Source organism: Carica papaya, chromosome 1, assembly GCF_054855325.1.
Source record: "Carica papaya isolate Zhongbai chromosome 1, ASM5485532v1, whole genome shotgun sequence".
Lineage (NCBI taxonomy): Eukaryota > Viridiplantae > Streptophyta > Magnoliopsida > Brassicales > Caricaceae > Carica > Carica papaya.
In genome coordinates this window covers 17,006,043-17,024,388 of record NC_142309.1, presented here as the reverse complement: position 1 = coordinate 17,024,388, position 18,346 = coordinate 17,006,043, and the positions used below count along the sequence as shown (strand labels likewise).

General features: G+C 34.6%; 3 protein-coding genes across 10 annotated transcripts; all 3 read right to left on the bottom strand.

Moving 5' to 3' along the window:
• Positions 1–577: 577 nt before the first annotated feature.
• On the bottom strand, positions 578–4,349 carry LOC110813256 (Tetratricopeptide repeat (TPR)-like superfamily protein). 4 transcript variants are annotated; one of them, XM_088221088.1, is made up of 5 exons: positions 4,040–4,349; positions 3,281–3,332; positions 2,213–2,499; positions 1,847–1,993; positions 578–1,003 (listed from the first exon to the last, which is right to left on the bottom strand). In XM_088221088.1, the coding sequence occupies exons 1-5, from the start codon at positions 4,184–4,186 to the stop codon at positions 722–724; spliced, it is 915 nt and encodes a 304-aa protein (XP_088077214.1). In that variant the 5' UTR covers positions 4,187–4,349; the 3' UTR covers positions 578–721. The 4 variants fall into 4 exon arrangements, with proteins under 4 accessions (XP_088077214.1, XP_088077217.1, XP_088077215.1 ...); XM_088221091.1 differs by having other exon boundaries at positions 3,281–3,373; positions 4,040–4,178; XM_088221089.1 differs by having other exon boundaries at positions 3,281–3,336; positions 4,040–4,173.
• A 3,260-nt stretch (positions 4,350–7,609) lies between these two features.
• On the bottom strand, positions 7,610–10,395 carry STOP1 (C2H2 and C2HC zinc fingers superfamily protein). 2 transcript variants are annotated; one of them, XM_022040293.2, is made up of 2 exons: positions 10,245–10,395; positions 7,610–9,293 (listed from the first exon to the last, which is right to left on the bottom strand). In XM_022040293.2, exon 2 carries the CDS (start codon positions 9,279–9,281, stop codon positions 7,707–7,709), a length of 1,575 nt encoding a protein of 524 aa, XP_021895985.2. In that variant the 5' UTR covers positions 9,282–9,293; positions 10,245–10,395; the 3' UTR covers positions 7,610–7,706. The 2 variants fall into 2 exon arrangements, with proteins under 2 accessions (XP_021895985.2, XP_021895986.2); XM_022040294.2 differs by having other exon boundaries at positions 7,610–9,290; positions 10,245–10,388.
• Positions 10,396–10,543: 148 nt separating this feature from the next.
• Positions 10,544–17,200, bottom strand: LOC110813240 (forkhead-associated (FHA) domain-containing protein). Of its 4 annotated transcripts, none has more exons than XM_022040290.2 (6): positions 16,697–17,197; positions 16,331–16,569; positions 13,615–15,795; positions 12,863–13,513; positions 12,062–12,303; positions 10,544–10,682 (listed from the first exon to the last, which is right to left on the bottom strand). In XM_022040290.2, the coding sequence occupies exons 1-5, from the start codon at positions 17,028–17,030 to the stop codon at positions 12,073–12,075; spliced, it is 3,636 nt and encodes a 1,211-aa protein (XP_021895982.1). In that variant the 5' UTR covers positions 17,031–17,197; the 3' UTR covers positions 10,544–10,682; positions 12,062–12,072. The 4 variants fall into 4 exon arrangements, with proteins under 4 accessions (XP_021895982.1, XP_088077144.1, XP_021895983.1 ...); XM_088221018.1 differs by lacking the exon at positions 10,544–10,682 and having other exon boundaries at positions 11,913–12,303; positions 12,863–13,242; positions 13,378–13,513; positions 16,697–17,189; XM_022040291.2 differs by lacking the exon at positions 10,544–10,682 and having other exon boundaries at positions 11,913–12,303; positions 16,697–17,195.
• Positions 17,201–18,346: the final 1,146 nt, after the last annotated feature.

Below are 18,346 nucleotides of genomic sequence, written 5' to 3'. Positions count from 1 at the left end.
TGTGAGTAAAAGGTTTTGCCTGAATTGCACATAATGACTTGTTTGCAAGCTCACAAGCAAATTCTGCTCTCTTCCTAGATATGTATGTCATGTGTTGAATCCTACAATCACTTTTCTTTTTTCCCTACATTGTGATATGGCTTGAAAATCGCACAATCATTTTTTTCTCGATGAGTTCTTCCCTTTTCCGCTAACATTTTTATAAGTGTGTCAATTGAGAGAGTCGGGGCAAAGAAGTAAGCTGGTATTGTTTGGAGGAGACTCTTTTTGCTAGTTTTTTTGAGATTTACAATCGAAACGTAATGCTAGAATCATTCAGTTGCTACTTGCCCATTTGTTTTTTTGGGATAAAACCACTTTCATAACTTTTTTTCGGGGCCAAGCTTTATAGATATTTACTGATGTTTATTTGATCTTGTTAAAAAGGAATTTGGGTGCTGTTTTATATTGCCTCATTTGCGTATTATTCTCTTCTCTTTCTGTTGATAAGATTGCGTTAAAAAGGAATAGTGTATTCAATGTCGTCAAAGTAGATAAATGTCATCACAGCGACTGCATCCAAATAGAGATTCAGAAATGAAATACTCGGCAACTCTTATCATATTGAACTTCAAAGGGTCCAATGGTTGCCTTTGGTCACAATAGAATAAGGCAGTGGAATGTAAGATAAACATCTTTTCTGGTTATGGTAAAAGGAAAAATATAACGGTAAAGAGGCAGGTCATCTTTTCTTTGATTTGACAGGAACTCCCTTGTACATTTGAACTTGATCCTTCAGGGCATCTCGCCTAGGCCGCGCCACCTTGTTATTAGGATCAAAGAGTAGCACTTCTTCAAATGCCTTCAAAGCAGATTTCAGATCTTTCTTCTTCTCATATGCATCACCGAGGTTGTTCCATGCTGTAACATAACCCGGCTGCAGCTTTACAGCAGTTTCAAATTGACTTATTCCTTTATCGATTTTTCCATCACGAACATAAGTGACACCTAGTGCATTGTACACCTGTCAAAGTACAAGATAATAAGAAACTTATTTATGCCAAACTTGCTATAAAAAGAGATTCTTTGTTTCGTACGACTTAAAACCTGTAAGTTCTTTAGCACTGCATAAGGTTATAAAAGTCTTTTTGAAGAAAAAAAAAATATTGGACTATTTATATGACAAGAATTTATAACTTCTAATTTATTTACTTATTAGATAAATATATAATTTACAAACTGTTTAATTTTTCAAAATGACAAAAAATATTCAAAATGCAAAATGAAGCCTATAATATTCTTAAAATTGTTTTGTATTTTCTAAAAAAAAATTGAAAAAATTAAAAAAATATATACATTAATAGGAAAAAAGACACGTACAAGAAGAAACAAGAATCCTTCCAAAAACAAAAAGGTAAGAGACCAGCTACTCAAATACATTTTTAAAGTTATTAAGGTTTGTTTATTTACTTGGTCAACAATGACACTTTTAAGAAAGTTTGTGGTCTTTAAAATAGAAGTTATTACCTCAACATCTTTTTGAAATGCTATTGCTTGAGCTTGTAAGGTGTTCAATTTATAAGCTTTGTCAATTGTTAAACACATGATGAAATTTAAACTGTCGCTGGAGAATTTACAAGTTCACATTAACTGAAATATAAGTTGACCTACACACTCTCTAAAGCAGAAGACATCTAAGATATTGAAACTTTTCTAATGTATTAACTGTTTTCAATCTTACCCTTTTCTCATACAATCAATAACATGCTTCCGCCACAAGGGAAGGCATGTAGGTCATGCTAAAAGTATGCTACAAGAAAACCATATTGCTTGAGAGAGATGCAAAAGGCTAAGGATTTTATTGTACCTGCGCAAGGTCTTGATCTTCTCCATCCCACTTCTCAATTGCCTGAAGCAAGTATTTAGTAGCTGCAGGGTAAAATTTTCTCCTCAGCATTACTGCACCAAGTTCAAATAATTCAGTAGCACTGGCATCACCACTCCGTACTTGCTCCTAAAATTTAAGAAGCAAAAGAGAAAGGATCAACAGGATGATTAATTCATTACAAGCAGCACTAATTATCCGCCCTGCAGGAGGTAAATAAAGATGAAGAAATGAAAGATATGCTAACTTGTCTCCTTTTTCATATTATCTTTAGTGGACTCAAAATGAAAGAAAAGTAGAAGCAGCAAAACCTATTTAAGGAGCAAAATAGAAGAAAAAAGCCCTTACCTGCAATTCTTTAGCAGAAAGGTCAAGTTCTCTACGTACAAGGACTTGACGGATTACAAAGAAAGTTCCTACACCAAGTAAACCTAACAGTAAAAGCAGGTAAGATAGCTGGATCCCTAACTCAAATATCTCTCCAATCTCATAAACAGGATCTATTCTGATATTTTCATTTGCATATGCTGGTAGTGCAGAAATCATCCATGATGCTTGCCCCAGAAAAAATGCAGATTCCACGATTATTGGCTTCTTCAGGGGTAAATTATCAAGTAGAAGATTCCTCGAGGACTCTGTAAGGAACAATAATTATTGAAATGATTTCAGTTATTGAAGTAATTGTTGAGGAAACTTAGAAAGGAGGTAGAAGTGATATAAGAGAAAGGTTGCATGTACTCAATCATAGTATTGCTGAAATGACGGTCTATTAAGATAACTATCAGTACTTGCAGAAAATCTTTTCTCCCGTCATGTTCTTTTCATAAATAAAATGTCTACTAGTAATATGGAAACAGGAAGTACTATTATCTGCTATCAATTTTATATGATAGAACAAATTTTTACATCAGATATTTTTTTTTGTGCAGTTAAAACAGAGGAAATAAGCCACAAAAAAAAAATCAGGCTGAACAACTGACAATATGGCTGTTGATTATATGATTCTTTAGCGGCCAGTTGTTTAGTTATTAACTTTAATGGGAACTTCTCTTTCATGCATGCATATGTGTGGGTGTATATATATTTAACAGACAAATGCATAAATAAGATCACTTTACAACTGCAGGTTTAAGAGTTGAATTCCAAGACGAAGGGGCTTAGCCTTGCACACAGAAACCACTGGGTCATGACAACCATCAACATATTTTAAAATCTCAAACTGACAGGCAGAGCTTTCTGATCTTTCAGTGTGAGCAATTTCAAAATAAATAAATTGACATGGGCAGTGTTCATGAAAGACCTAGTTTATGAAACAAGTAGAAAACTGCTAAATCCCCCTTTCGTATATGAATTTTGTCCCCTGCACTACTAAGGCAAACTAAAATCAAATTACACTAAGAAGAATCAGGAAATTACTCTCCAAATTTGTCGAGGTGGATGATCGCATTGCCAATTTCTTTCCAAATATCTGCCTTCATCCACAATTGTTTAAGAAAAACAAATTAGCGCCTGAATTACAGGAAGCCCAGAATCAGGAGAAACTTTTCGAGCCACTCTATCAAAAAGGATAATCATATAAAAATTCAAGAAGATGCTTAACATCTCACCATAAATTCTAGAAGGTTGTCGCATACATTACGAAAGCATTTTAGAAAGGGAGAATACTGGACCACCAGAGCATCTCAAATAGGAAAAACACAGGGATTGAAAGAACAAATTATGGTTAGAAATTTGAGAAATAAAAAACCAGTTCAGTTCAGCTTGATCCATTTTCTGCATCCTAGCTAAAAGAACCATCTCCACCTCATTCAATTCTTTGCCACAAGGCAAAAAGTGGAAACTTCATATAAGAGCTACAACCCACAAATTTTTTTTTTCCAATTTTCAAACACAGCTAAACCCTGTTAGAATCATCCATTTTGGTTTCCCCAAACCTTAGAAAAAAATTCTTCTGCCCATAATTTCTCCACTAAATCTGGCTACAATTCTCCATTTAGCTCTAACCAAAGAAGCAGATTTAGATCGAAACTACAAATCCTGCAACTCTAAATCCTCCTCCACTTCTACCAAAACTTAAGAAAAGCACTAACGACTAGCCAAAATACGCCAGATTATAATACAGCAACCAGAAAATAGGACAATGAACGTGCCGATTGACAAAAAAGGGCTTTTTACCCGAAGAGAGAGCTTCCCGCGCCTGAACTTGAGAGAGCCAGATGAGAGAAGAGAGAGAGACTGACAACCCGTTGGAGCCAGAAATATTTGGTGAGAAGTTGGAGAAGAGATGATGGCGGTTTGAAGGAGCATTTTATCCTCGAACATCTACCAATAGTCTACTTGAAGTGTAAAAATTTCAGGTCTCCAAAGATGAAGGAGTCGAGAGAGACTTCGTTACCGGTGGAAGATAAAAGATAAAATGCTTCTGTGCTGTGTGCAGAAGGTTCATGCCATGAGAGAGAAGATAAGGCCGCGTTTGGTGATCTTCAAATTCAGTGTTAATATTGCAATTTATTAAACTATTATTATCATTTTTATTATTAAGTATAATATTTAAAAATATATTTTTTTAACTCATAAAAAGGATCCCCCTTCTCTTTTCTATATTTTAATTAAAACTCTCTTTTAAAATTCCCTAAAATTTTTATGAATATATATATATATATTTAATTATTCATATTAATAATTCAAAATTAAATACAGTTAATCAAATATAATTAATATTTTTAAGAGTTTATAAAATTTATTAACTTATGACTTTGTATTCTTACAAATCTTAAAAAAAAATGCCATAAAAGATCAAAATCAATTAAATGGAATTGATGAGTTATAGATTTATTAGTAGGTAATGTAGTAATACTTGGGTCTAGAAATTGATTCGAGATAATTATTTTTTTTCATTCAATAAATATATAAATAATAAAAAATTTATTTTTAATTGAATATTATTATATTTTTAAGAAAAAATAAGTTAGAGACAGAAATTAAAAATAATTTTGAAAAAAAATAAGTGAAGTTCTGAATAAGGAATGTGTTTTTGAAAGAAAACTTGAAAGCATATGATAAAATCGAAAAATTCAGCCATGTGGGATGATCCAGTCAGCAATTATGGCAAATCAGAGTACACCGCGTAACAAAACACTTTGACATTGACACTACACAAGAGGCCACGAGGGTGATCCTCGTGCTTGACAATCCAATGGTTCAGATCACGTCCCATGCGCACAGACAGCAAAGATACATTTCTCATTCAAGCACTATCGAACGGTCAGATTCAATCTAATTATACGATCTAAATTCATTTTTCGAATAGGAAAGATTCAACAGACAAGAGAGAACCACGTATTCCTGCACGTATGGTCTAGATCGACATAAGGAGGGTATTTAAGAATCGCGTTTTAAGGAACTCTAACCCTAACCACACTAGTCCTTACCGAAAAAGGGGAAGAAGAGTGGTCGAAAAAGAAACCAACCGTCGTCAATGTTGTATCAGGGCCATAGTCGAAATCAAAACAAGTACTTTCTTTCATCTCTCGCTCGAAATTCCATCCTAAGCCTCCCTGTGACCATATTGGAGCCAAAGAATCGATGGGTGAGCCGAAAATCGCAAGCAAAGCTCGGTTGAGCCACCGCGACCAAAACCCGAAACTCTCTCGGATGACTCCCTTCCCGTTTTTCGTTTCACACAATTTTTTAATTATTGTATTCACCGTCATTTTTTGGTGCACATTAGTCGAAGAGGAACCCTAGCCGTGAAGGAGGACTAGTGGAGCCGCTGCACCTGGAGACCCCCCCGCTGGTAGGATTCAGTTTTTTAATTTTTCCAACCAATCAAGACTCCCTAATGTATTTTTTTCGTAGAGATACATATAAAACTGAGTAAAATTTCGACCAAAACCGACTAGACTGATGCGAAATGCCATCGTGGGCGGCAAAGTCGGCGTTGAAGCATAATGACGCGGCCATGCTGGAACTCTAAAATTTGCTAAAAAGGTTTTTCAACACTGATTTTGGCATTTTTGGGTATTTTTATGTATGTGACGAGTATTTTTATTTTTACAGGAAAAATTCAAGAAACTTGGGAACCGTCAGAATGCGTAGTAGATGGTACGATATTTCAAACACCGATTCGAGTAAGAATCCTTCACTCTATTCCCTATTACGGTAAATTGAAGCTTAAATAATCGATAATCTTGCATTTTGTAAAAATTAGAAAAACTCTAAAAATAATTACAGGTTATTAATGGAGTCGAAACTGATCAGTTCATATTTATCATAATTCACTGTTTATTTTTCGGTACTGATTAAATTATTTACGATATTATGCGTACTAAATTGATAGTTTTGATCGTTTCCTCGATTGTTTGATTTACTTCATTACACATTTCTTTTTTCTGTTTGTCTTGTAATAAATGTCTCAATTATGTTCTTGATGTACGTATTGGCTATTTGCATGATTTATCATTAATGTGGAAACATAAGATATTGGTACGTAACTGATAATCGGTTTGTGGTGTGATCCCATATAAGTAAGACTTATTGGATACCTTGGGAAAAAGTGGACGGACTTGGTACGTAGAGAATCCTATTGTAGACATTATCTCAGTCGGACGAATTTAAGAAGTCCTATACCAAAAGGGTTAGAAGGATATGGTTTATCCTCATATCGGATGGGGTATCGAGATTATGATATCCTTGGCGCTCATCACCGGATGAGATATGGGAATAGTCGGGTTAGTTGATAAATTTAAATTTAGGTTCACGGGTAAGAGAATATCCCTATGAATCCTCAGTGATTCCAGTAAACATATAAAAAAAATGAGAATTGCTAATCTCGTTAACTTGTACATAAAGTCATAATATTATATGAGTATTTATTTTATTAAGTTGATTTCGGTAAACTGGTAACGGTATATATGAAATAAACGTTTTAATGTTAAATGAATTTACTTAAATTAAAGATTCTATTAGTTATTTTGTGATTTTCACTAACCTTCAGTTTTCCGTATCAGTAATTAGTGTGATATTTTAACTGAGTTAGTATAACTTATCATTTTATTAACTATTTCAAATTAAGAAAACTAATATCTAAATCTCAATCAATAAGAGAATTGTGAATAGTTTACCTTCCGAACTCCATCAAGTGCTAGTGGAGATTAATTCTTTAAAACATTTATTTATTTATTTTCAATCATTGATTTACCTTTTTTTTTTATGAACCGGTGTAAAAAAAATATTTCAGTAGTATTATTGAACATTTTAATTTACTGTATAAGAAATATAAATTTTAATTTTATTATTTACTTCTATATTTAAAATATAAATTTATTTTCTTTAAATTTTAAACGAATATCATCTACTATTTCTATAAAAACATAAATATATATATATATATATATATTTTGATCGTTTAGAATAAACTAATGTCATAAAATAGGTGAAATTGGGAATCTCTCTTTGGAAAGAGACGAAAAATAAAGGCAAAGGGCCTTTGCCACTTTATTTATAGAAACAGGATAAACTTCGTAAAACTTTCTTTGTTTTTTTACTTTGAAATGTCAAAAATTTTTAGTCAATTTCATCTTTCTTCAGAAGCAATGGTTTTCATTATTTTAGATAATTACCCCGGTCATACTTGGGGAGACCATCTATTTCCTTATTGAGAAATCAGATAATGAAGACCTGCAGAAGGGCTGCAATGGCATCCAAGAAATCTTCATGAAGTGTTAGGCCTAACCGAACAAGTCCTTCCCAAAAAACAAGCTTTTATTCAAGTTACGGAAGTTACAAATACACAAGGTAGCTCTTGTGACGTAAACTACAACCACCTGACCTAGCAAGACTGCTATAGATTGTCTGAGTTTGACGCTCCTCCACTTTTCTGACTGTAATTCCCTGAAATAAGTAAAGAGAAGGAGTTCTCTGAATCATCAAATGGGGGTCTAGGGAATTCATGAAATCCATCAAAGTTACACGTATCAAAATTCAAAGGCGAAAAACAGCTTGCTGGATCTTCTACACTCCCTTTCACATCCATAATAGTTTGAACACAGCTAGCACCAGGAGTGTTGGAAGCAAAATTGAAATTTATACTTCCAACCTTGTATCTTGCTTCGTTGTTTTCTCCTCGACCAGATGGCCCAGCAGATGTTTTAGTTTCATCAAGGGGAATGGCAGGAGTGTGACCTTGGAACAAAGCAATGTGTCCAAACAGCTTGTCTTTCCTTGAGAATGTTGTGCCACAGGAACAAAGCCATTTATCCTTGCCACAATGCTTTTCATGAGTTTTTAAGTCTGCAATGACTGAGAATTTCTTAGTGTTACACCGACTGCAAAGGAAACTCTTATCACAATGTGTTCTCTTGTAGTGGTTTTTCACACATAAGATTGTTTTCAAAGGCTGAAACTTTTTGTGATCCTTGTTACGCTTGCAGCCGGGAAAAGGACAAGAATACCTCTTGATAAGTATTGGCTCAGAGCTTGATTCTTTAACAGGCTTTGCCAGGGCAGCTGCTGTCTTGTACTCATCTCCATGACCTCTCATGTGCATCCGTAAATTGGCATCTCTCTTAAAACCCTTTCCACATATTGTGCAGAAGTGGGTGTGAGGTGCAAGGATTTCATCTTTTTCTAACTGCAAAATCTCATAGGAACCAGGAGGAAGACTTTCCCCTTCATCGACATCTTCCTCTTCTTTCAACTCATGTTCTTCAACAATGTGGTTTTCATCAACCTGATAATTAGTAGGAGGATCAATCTTGGTGGAAGAATCAGAAACTTTGCTTCCACAATTATTTTGTGTTTGCATCTCACCATGAAGGCCTCTTGCATGAGGGAAGAGAACTCCACCGAGCTGCCCAATTTGTGCCCCAGATGGATTTGCTGCAGAAAGTGAATGCCTTGCCGATGGGAGAAGACTTCCAGCAGTAGAAATTAGCTGGACAATAATTGAAGTGAGATCAGCAGTAATAAGATGCTGTTGCTGAGTTATAAGTTGATCTGGATGCCCTAAAGTCTGCCCTCTTCGACCAACAATCAAATGCACCAAATCCTGTAGCTGATGGATCTTTTGTTCCAGGAAAGACAGATTGTTAAGTGTTGCCCTTGGATCCCAATCTTGGATTTTATTGGATTCAAGCATCTCATTCTCCTGGCCATTTTCTTGAACCAGAATTCTCATTTGATCATTTTGGTTGCAAAGCGAAAACTGAGTTTGAGAAGGCTGGTTGAATTCTTGGAATGGAGGTTCAATCCTCATGGCATATTCTAAGAAGGAGGGATCTTCCCATTTCTGGTGATTTTGCTGCAAGCCGAAACCAGTAAAAGACCTGTGATCCGAGGATACTTTTTTGTATAGTTCGTTCCCTGAGGAAGAAGAGTTTCCCCAATTGTCCGGACATAATCTCTCTTTAGTATCCATTTTCAAATTCTTCTACATCCAGTATCAAAATCCAACCAAACAAACATGAAATTTTAGTCCATCAAACATGAAGCACAACATGGAAAAAAACCAGCTTCTGAAATCAAATTATATGGTGAAGTTATGTTTGGGCACACATCTAGAAACTTGTGAAATTTATCTAGAAAATTCATACTTAATTCACTAGAAATGGTGAAAATACTCCACTAAATAACGTTAAATTGATCTTGTATAGAGTTTAATGTGTTTGGATCAATCTATATTCTAAATTCCACCAACTTTATAAAATCTCGAACGCATAACTCCTATCCTACGTATAAAGTTCTATATAAGGTCAAAATCTATTAATTTCTGATAGATATTTTTTCAACAAAAAAAAGAAAAAAGCTAGGCTCTCTAGTAGAATTTACTTCCTGTAATGACTTAATACAAGTGAATTTGTAAATAATTTTCATGAAATTTCTAATTTTGTTCCAAAATAACGATCACCATCAAAATTGAAACTATTTTGAGTCAAACATCTTCCTTGGAACTCTCAGAAAAAAATTGAAACTTTTTTATGGTCTATGAATTTTCTTTTGGAAACATTTTTATGGTTCAAGAATTATCCAATAAAATCCGAAAGCCCTACTTCAGTCAAGATCAGTTTAGATCAACCGAAACTACAATCTCCCTCCTTCCCTCCACCCAAAAAAAGAAAAGAATCTCATCTTTATATTTTTGAAGTCAATTTAGTATCCCCATAATTCTTAAAACCGGTACTAGCAGAACACTGTAGCAGCAAAAAAAAATCGAAAGACCTCAAATTTCTCCATAACCATATCTGCAACACTCGAAAATTCGAAGCTATAAAACTAATCCAGACAAGGGGATAAAAATAGAAAAGACCTAGAACAGGACAACAATACCCATAAAATCATGGCTGATAAAACCCAGAAGAACTCAGTACAGAGAGAACCTTACCAGGCTGAAGATAGTTCAGATGCTCCTTGTTTCATACCCAGAGAAGAGGAAGGAGAAATGAGGAAGAGAAATGAAGGTTGAGTGGATGAATTCATCAGCAATCTCGGTGCAAGAAGGACACTCCTGTGTTATCTCAGTCGGAATATGAGAAGTCAACTCTAGCAATCACCACCGTCCGTTTGGTTGAATCACTGTCTTCAGTGACGATTCATGATTGCAAATTTCTCGCTTGACGATAGCTGATGGGCCAATCAATCGCAGCCGTTGGTGGGTCAAAATCAATACCGTCTGATTAATAAGGTGTGTATAGTTGGGTGGTTTTGTCTACATATGTATGGGAAACGAACATGAGGGCACAAGGAGACCCAAAAAATTATCTGAAACATGATTGGGCGACGGTGGGTCCCGCACAACTAAGATGATGCTCTCTCTGCCTCCCTTAACATGAATAATTTGTTAAAATTATTATATGACTAGTAATAATAATTGTAAATGAAATGTAACATTTTTACCAAAAAACTAAATGATATATAATTTTTTAAACATATCTCAATACCTTACATATAAATATATCAAATAAAATATAATTATGTTTACAAATAATTAAAATATTTAAGCATATCTATAAAAAAAAAAAATCTAATACCAAATTAATTAATAAATTATAATTATTATATTGAATAAGTAAATATTTATACACCAAAATTATGGAATTGTTGCATTGGGGGGTGGGGAGTGCGAAGCGGAGAGGTAGGGTAGGTACCAGGAAGCTGCGCCACCGCCGTGTTCGAAAATATCAAAAAATATATTTATTATTTATTTTTTTAAAAAAGTAAAGTAGATCTTATCAATAATGCAGATTGTTTTTTAATAAAAATCTAATATTTTATTTACAAGTCGTAAGATTATTTTTAAGGTAAATATTTAAATAAAATTTTATTTGTTATATCTGAATATTTATAATTATAAAAAAATAAAAAATATTAGCGATGAAAAGGACCAGACGAAAATGTGGAGAAGTGAGTGGCCATGAACATTTTCCGATTTCTTTTTTATTTCATTTATGCTAAATATAAAATAGCTTCTGCTGTACAATAACTCCACTAAATATTTTCATTATTTTAACCTTGAATTTATTATACAAAAACAAAAATAAGTGCTAAGTTTATTCTATTTATAATTTTTTATTATTATTTTCTCAATTTATAATTATAAATTAAATAGTCTGCATATAAAATAATTGAATAAACTATGCTATATATATCTCACTTAAAACTACGACTTCAGATAAATAACTCATAACGTTACTGACGCTGCTGGATGTTTACTTAATAGTATAATCTTCCGTTGATCTTAAATAGTTTGAACAAGAATTTTATCTTTCCTTACATATATATAATATTTATTTAATATTAAAATAATGTATCATTTATTAATTTAATTAATAAAGTCAAAATTTTGTTAAATTTAATTGAAACTTTCTTTGAGAAGATATGATTCTTCTTACCAAGTTAGCTAAATATTTTGTTTCTTCAAATGTATCATTTGAATGAAAAAAAATATGTGACCAAGTTTTACCAAATCTAATATTTAATTAATTTAGAAAGAGAAATTCAAACATGTTTTTAAGTTAAATAAGCCATTATTAAAATTTAAAGAAGTAACGGATAAAATCTAAACGATCTAAATTTAAGATTGAAATCCCGTCAAAAATCTTCTCAACCTAAGAAACAGTTATAACCTTTTCAATCATCATTTTTGCCCAAACCCAACCAAGTGAAACCAATATACATGTATACTAATTGTTTTATTTTTACCTGACACAAGTTTAGATATGCCCATAGTGAGAGTTATGGAGCAGAATGAGCTTCAGACCCTTTGCACCTTCTCCCTTTGATGACTTCTTTGCAGGGTAACGACTATACTTCTCCCTCAACACTATATCATCTAAATGAGACCAAGTAAGTCCTCTAGGAGAGCTCTCTGCCCACAAGAACCTCTCAGAGAAAGGGTTCACCAGGCTCTCACGGAATTGCTCGGCTGTTTCACATATTAGACCCTGCAACAACAAAACAGATCACATGTCTATTACCACTGAGGAAAAAGATAGTGGGAAGAAGCCCCTATTTGCACTTTTTCGTTTATACATGTTAGATCCTCAAACTTGGTAGATTTCTTCAATTAACATCCCCAAATAATTTATAACTTACATGATATATGCTAGCAAAAGTACGAATATAAATTGTGAAACCACAGTGAGATACTGTTGACATTTTTTCTGTCAATCCTCAAATAATGTTTTAACCATGATTTGATCTTTTATCTTTTGGTTTAGAATTGTATAGGAAACTTGTGTTAATGATCAAGTTCTTTTTTTAGCAATGTTTATTTAGAGTTCTAATGAAGCCAGAAGAATAAGTTTTTTTTTTTTTTTTAAACCTAAAGAAATTGTTTCTTCTTCCTCTTCTCTCTCTGCTGCCTTCGTTCTCTGTTTTCTACGTTTTTTTTCCAGATCTCAGTTCTCTCTCCAGTTTTTCACATTTTTGGTCTCCTAAACAGACACAAGGCCACCAAAACAATACATAAAGCCAACAGATACTAAGAGAGAAAAATGGTACCTCTGCTATGGCCTTGATCTTTAAAGTGATATCATTGCTTAGAAGGACGAGCTGTCCATCACTCTTCATCTTCCTATAGAGGAGGGCGCAGTCGAGGATGTGGTCTTTTGCTGTTGGTGAAACAATTTCCGTCATCCCATGCGCTGAGAATGGCCCCGAGCTTGTTGTCCAACCTGAAGATCCCCCACCACTGAATCGAGACTCTGGAGAAGCGGGAGGGGTTGGCGCAATTGGCCTTACATCCTCCAATAACTTCTGCACATGAATCCACCACTTTGTTTTCATCATACACTCTTCAATCCATTCTAAAACAGTAGAAGCCTCAGTGGTTCTTCTGAACAAGCTACCACGTTGCTTCAAACAATCTAGTTCCCTTATAACTGGAATAAAGAAACCAATCCGCTGGTTGTCAGGAAAGAAAAGGGAGCAGTTGAGATGATATGAAGCTATTTTAGAAATTCGATTAACTAGATTTAGCAAAATGGAACAAAGGGCCCTTTTCGAAATTTCATTACCCATTCTTGGAACAACTAGTTCGGTTCCTCTCAGACCTTGTAACAACTTCAGAGACTTTCTTGATTCCTTGTCCAAAAGACTAGTAGTGTCGACTATTATAGTCCAGCTCCTCTTAGCCTCTTGAACATAGTTTTTCTACAGAATGAACTTCAATTAATTTATATACATGGTAAAACTACCGCTAAGAATTACAAGAATGCAATCTTATAAAGTAGAAAGATTTTTTATCAACTTACAGAAGAGGGGCAAGTGACCCTTTTCTCCGTTGGTTGAGAATAATTGACAGAATTGCTGCTATAAGAAGGGGCTGTAGTAGCTGGTCCATGTCTCCCTGCAGAGTCCAAAAGTAAAGACTGAAATGGCACCCTTTCTGTTCTTTTCTTCATTGTCACTACTTCTTGCTCCAAAACTGGCTTCCTTGAGGAGTATTTTGATGGTTTATGTTCGCGCAGAAGCTTAAGTGTCATGTTTTCTTTGTCTGAAAATGCATTACTCTCTTCAAGCCTTCTATTCTTTTTTGAGAACTTTGAAGGTGTCTTGTTTTCTTTCTCTGAAGAGGCATTCATGTCTTCTTCTAGCTTGATACTGGGGTTGAAAGCTGCTTTTGAAGAGATTGGTCTGTATGCCTTGGGGGAAGGTTCTTCCAGCTTTCCTATCTCTTTTAAGAACTTCAGTTGACGAGTCCTTGGGGTTAGATTCTCCTTATCTGGAGTATAAATCTCTTCTTCTACCTCTAAGCTAGAGAAAAGAGCCTCTGAAGCTATTCCTTTAACAAGACCCTCTTGTTTTTGGAATTCAACTTCACCGTTATTACCACCTCTGATCTTTCCTATACTCCTGCTTGTTTGAATCTGAAGAACAGCAGGTTTACCTGTTCTGGACCGAACGCCTCTTGATCTTTTCTCTGACCTTAATGTTGAGCCTTCTAAATTTTCTATTTCAGACAGTGCAGCAGCAGTGGCGTGAGACTCTGGGGTCTGGCTCTCTTTGTTTTCTGTTGCATCAGGAACTTCCCCCACTGGAAAAGATGAACTCACAGACTCTGCTTCAAGAGGTGCAGAACACTGAATCCTTATTTTCCTCTGTCCTTTACTTGTCGAGCTCTGGTTTTCCACAGTTTCTTCAAATTTTTTGACATTTTTTATGCTCCCCGGAAAGTTCAAGTTTTCATTTATTGCAGAATTTCCATTTTTCTCAATTTCAGATGGCTGTTCCAATGCAAATTGTGTCGAGCTCTGCGTCTGGTTTTCTTTGCTGAACTGTGTAGTTTTCACTTCTGAAAGAAGCTCCTCTTCTGTCAAAAATGAATTCACAGATTCCGTCACAAGCAACATAGATAAAGGACTTGAATTATCCCAGGCATGTTCATTCCGTTTTTGTCTTTGGCTTTCATTTTCAGTTGCTTTAGCTGCCACTTCTTTAGGCGATTCAGAAGAGTCCAAGTTTGACAAGAGGTTAGCATCTTTGTTCACTCTTCCGAATAAACTTTCCCTTTCAGATAGGAGTTCTGGGACAGACTCAACTGAGCTCTTGTTATTCATGTCAAATTGCTGATTTTGGGGCTTCAAGGCAACTTTCTCCCCAGGCTGTTTGCAGGGACTTGAGCTCTCCCTTGATTCATGATCATTATTAGGTGGGCTAACATCTCCTTTCTCGTCCAAGACTGAATCCCATTTGGGCATCAATGGTGCTGAGAGGATCTCTTTCTTCAGAGTTATTTCTGAGCTCTGGTTATTCATGTCAAATTGCTGATTTTGGGGCTCCAAGGCAACATCCATCGCAGGCTGTTTGCAGGGACTTGAGCTCTCCCTTGATTCATGATCATTATTTGATGGGCTAACATCTCCTTTCTCGTCCAAGACTGAATCCCATTTGGGCATCAATGGTGCTGAGGGAATCTCTTTCTTCAGAGTTATTTCTGAGCTCTGGTTAGTCATGTCAAATTGCTGCTTTTGGGCCTCCAAGGCAACATCCACTGCAGGCTGTTTGCAGGGACTTGATATCTCCCTTGATTCATGGTCATTGCTAGGTGGGCTAACACCTCCTGTCTCATCCAAGACTGAATCCCATTTGGGCATCAATGGTGCTGAGTGGATCTCTTTCTTCAGAGTTATTTCCGAGCTCTGGTTATTCATGTCAAATTGTTGATTCTGGGGCTCGAAGGGAATATCCACCCCAGGCTGTTTGCAGGGACTTGAGATATCGCTTGATTCATGGTCATTACTAGGTGGGCTAACATCTCCTGTTTCATCCAAGACTGAATCCCATTTGGGCATCAACGGTGCTGAGGGGATCTCTTTCTCTAGAGTTACTTCTGAATTCTCATCAGCAAACAAGGAATCCGTATCCTCAAAAGTAATATCCAGAGATTCAAAGTTTTCACTTTCATTAGGCACGGAATTTCCTTCCTCCACGATCTGCCAAACCAAGAAGGAAAACCAAAAAAATAAGAATAAATAAGTAGAATACCCCTTTTACAGACACCTAGATAATTTACATATCTACAGCTTTTTAACCCATTTTTACTTTGTATTCTGATCCTTTTCCCTTCTGTTTCTACTACTGATAAATCTCTCTTCAATATATTTGTTTGACAAATCAAATTACCATCACTTTATTTCAATTAACGAACAAAAATCAAAATCAATAATCAACCATCACTGCTTAACGTTTCAACATTTATTCTCTTTCTATAATGTTCAACCACAAATCACCAGTACATGCGGTTGTTCTTCTTTTTCAAGGACCTCAACTGAATCTTTCCCCCTGGGGATTTAATTTTATTTTCCACTACACAAAACTACAATAAGAAGAAAAGAGTAAATGGATTACAGTTTGCCTAACAAGTTAATCTACATAGTAATACTTCAGTTCTCGTTTCACAGACTTGCACAATCTTGTTGCCATTCTCAGATTTCTTCTGGAGAAAAGCACAAAAAAGAAAAAGCTAACCTGATTTGTCTCAGTTGCAATTTCTGGCACAACCACTGGATTTTCTTCTTCCCCCAATTTTTCCGTGGACAAATCCATTTCCGGTACAAATGGGTTCTCTATGTCATATGCACGGACCAAAGGAATCCAATGCAGCCTGTAAACCCTTGTCGAGCCACCAACCCTTAAGGTATCACCCTCTTTCAGCTCCACTCGAACCCCCGGTTCGATCCTCTTCTCCGAAACCCAGGTCCCATGTACTGCAGCACGTCAGATTTCCAATCAAGAAACGCAAAACTAAATTCAAGAACCTATTAAAAGGAAACCTAAATGGAGAGTGAATCCGATCAACCCCAAAATGAAATAAGAAACAAAATTAGTGATTACCAGATGACAAATCGATTACAGAGAGCTTCTGCGACGAAGGCCTGGAGTGGAGTTGGAGGTGGAATCTACTGATACTGGGGTGGGTCAACATAATGTTGCAGTCAGGGTGTCGACCGACGATTAGTGTCTCCTCCATTTGTTGATTAATCTTGTCCTCAATTTTCGCTGAATTGATCGATTCCGGGTTGGAAGTGAACAATGGCGATAACGGGAATCGTGGCTGGTTGATGACGAAGATGTTCTTGAGAATTGCACCGTTCTTCATCACTGTAAACACTGGGATTTTCCGTTCATGTTCCTCCGATTCAGCTCCTTTTTCTTGTCTGTCTGCCATCGTCGAGAGGGCGAGAGGAGGAGAAAGGAACGATCCGTGTGAAATGGGGCGAATGGAATTTGAGAGATCTTGTATACTGTAACGTTTTTTTGAGAGAGAACAAAAAGAAGAAAAGAAAAAGAAAAGATTTTATTATTTTTGTTTTTCTTGGTGGAAGGTAGAATTTTGATTTTAAATATTTGAAAAGCTGACCGTTAAAGATTGCACCTCCTGTTTACAACGGCTATTTAAAAAAAAAACAAAAGAACAAAAAATTCAAATGCAAGGATTAACCAATTATAGCTTTCCAAGTCAATAAATTAAGGAAATCATTTTCCCTTTGCATTTCTACGAAAATGTGAACATCATTTTATTTTATAAAATTAATTTGAAAATTTTATTAGTTTAATCTTTTAAATTTAACAACAAATAAATGACAGTAAAAAAAAAAGAAGTAACATGAAAAAAATAAAATTTATAAGTTCTAACTTTTTTTTTATATTTTCTTATTATTAGAATAAATTATTAAATTAATAAAAAATTAAAATAATTAAATTATATTTGAATACTTTAAAAAAAATAATTTAAAAATAACTTTGACTAACTAATTAAATTAATGAGTGAAGAGCAATAAAAAAATGGTGTAATATTATTATCAATATATTAATCTATTAATTTAATTAATTATTTAATATAATTTATTTAAACTATTTTTTAATATATCCAAATATAATTGAACTATTTTAATTTTTTTTTTTATATTGAAAAATATAAGTAAATTAGGTATTTAAAATAAATAGAAAAAATCAGAAACTAAATTATAAAGAAAAAAACATTAGGGAGGTGATTGTGACGAATACCAAATTAATTTTGACGTATTAATTTGATAATTTGATGTCATTATTATATTTTAAAAAGATTGTATATTTGTTTGCTTGCTGTAGAGAGAAAAGGAAATACAATCCAAATCTACAGCATTATTATATGTTGTCGACTTTATTCCTATGGTTGGGGACTAAGTTCTCAATGTGAAACATTTTGAACATTTCTCATTAGAGGATAATATTGACAAAGGTCCTTGACGAAACAAATTTATCATCTTTTACAGGTTCTAAGAGTAAGACTACTCCTCAAGACAGCAATAAATTTAGTATACAGAATATTCAAGGCTCTATATCAAAGAATCTTTCCAACCATTGACTTTCTATATTTGCACATATCAAATTTCATCTCATTTCTACTAGAACTAAAGTTTAACTGTATCAAACCTGATCCAATTTTAGGTTTGGAAGAAGCAGTCGTTTCTATCTGTATTCTCTACAGAGAATGTTGTATAA

Bases quoted from the DNA above. Each gene is read 5' to 3' on its own strand.
- LOC110813240 (XM_022040290.2), bottom strand. From the start codon at position 17,030: ATGGCAGACAGACAAGAAAAAGGAGCTGAATCGGAGGAACATGAACGG. The intron at 13,514-13,614 runs GTAAGTTGATAA...TTCATTCTGTAG, and splicing joins GGGTCACTTGCCCCTCTTCT to AAAAACTATGTTCAAGAGGC. The intron at 12,304-12,862 runs GTACCATTTTTC...TTGTTGTTGCAG, and splicing joins AGATCAAGGCCATAGCAGAG to GGTCTAATATGTGAAACAGC.
- STOP1 (XM_022040293.2), bottom strand. From the start codon at position 9,281: ATGGATACTAAAGAGAGATTATGTCCGGACAATTGGGGAAACTCTTCT.
- LOC110813256 (XM_088221088.1), bottom strand. From the start codon at position 4,186: ATGTTCGAGGATAAAATGCTCCTTCAAACCGCCATCATCTCTTCTCCA. The intron at 3,333-4,039 runs GTAAAAAGCCCT...GGATGAAGGCAG, and splicing joins GCGGGAAGCTCTCTCTTCGG to ATATTTGGAAAGAAATTGGC. The intron at 2,500-3,280 runs GTAATTTCCTGA...TGTTCCTTACAG, and splicing joins CACCTCGACAAATTTGGAGA to AGTCCTCGAGGAATCTTCTA.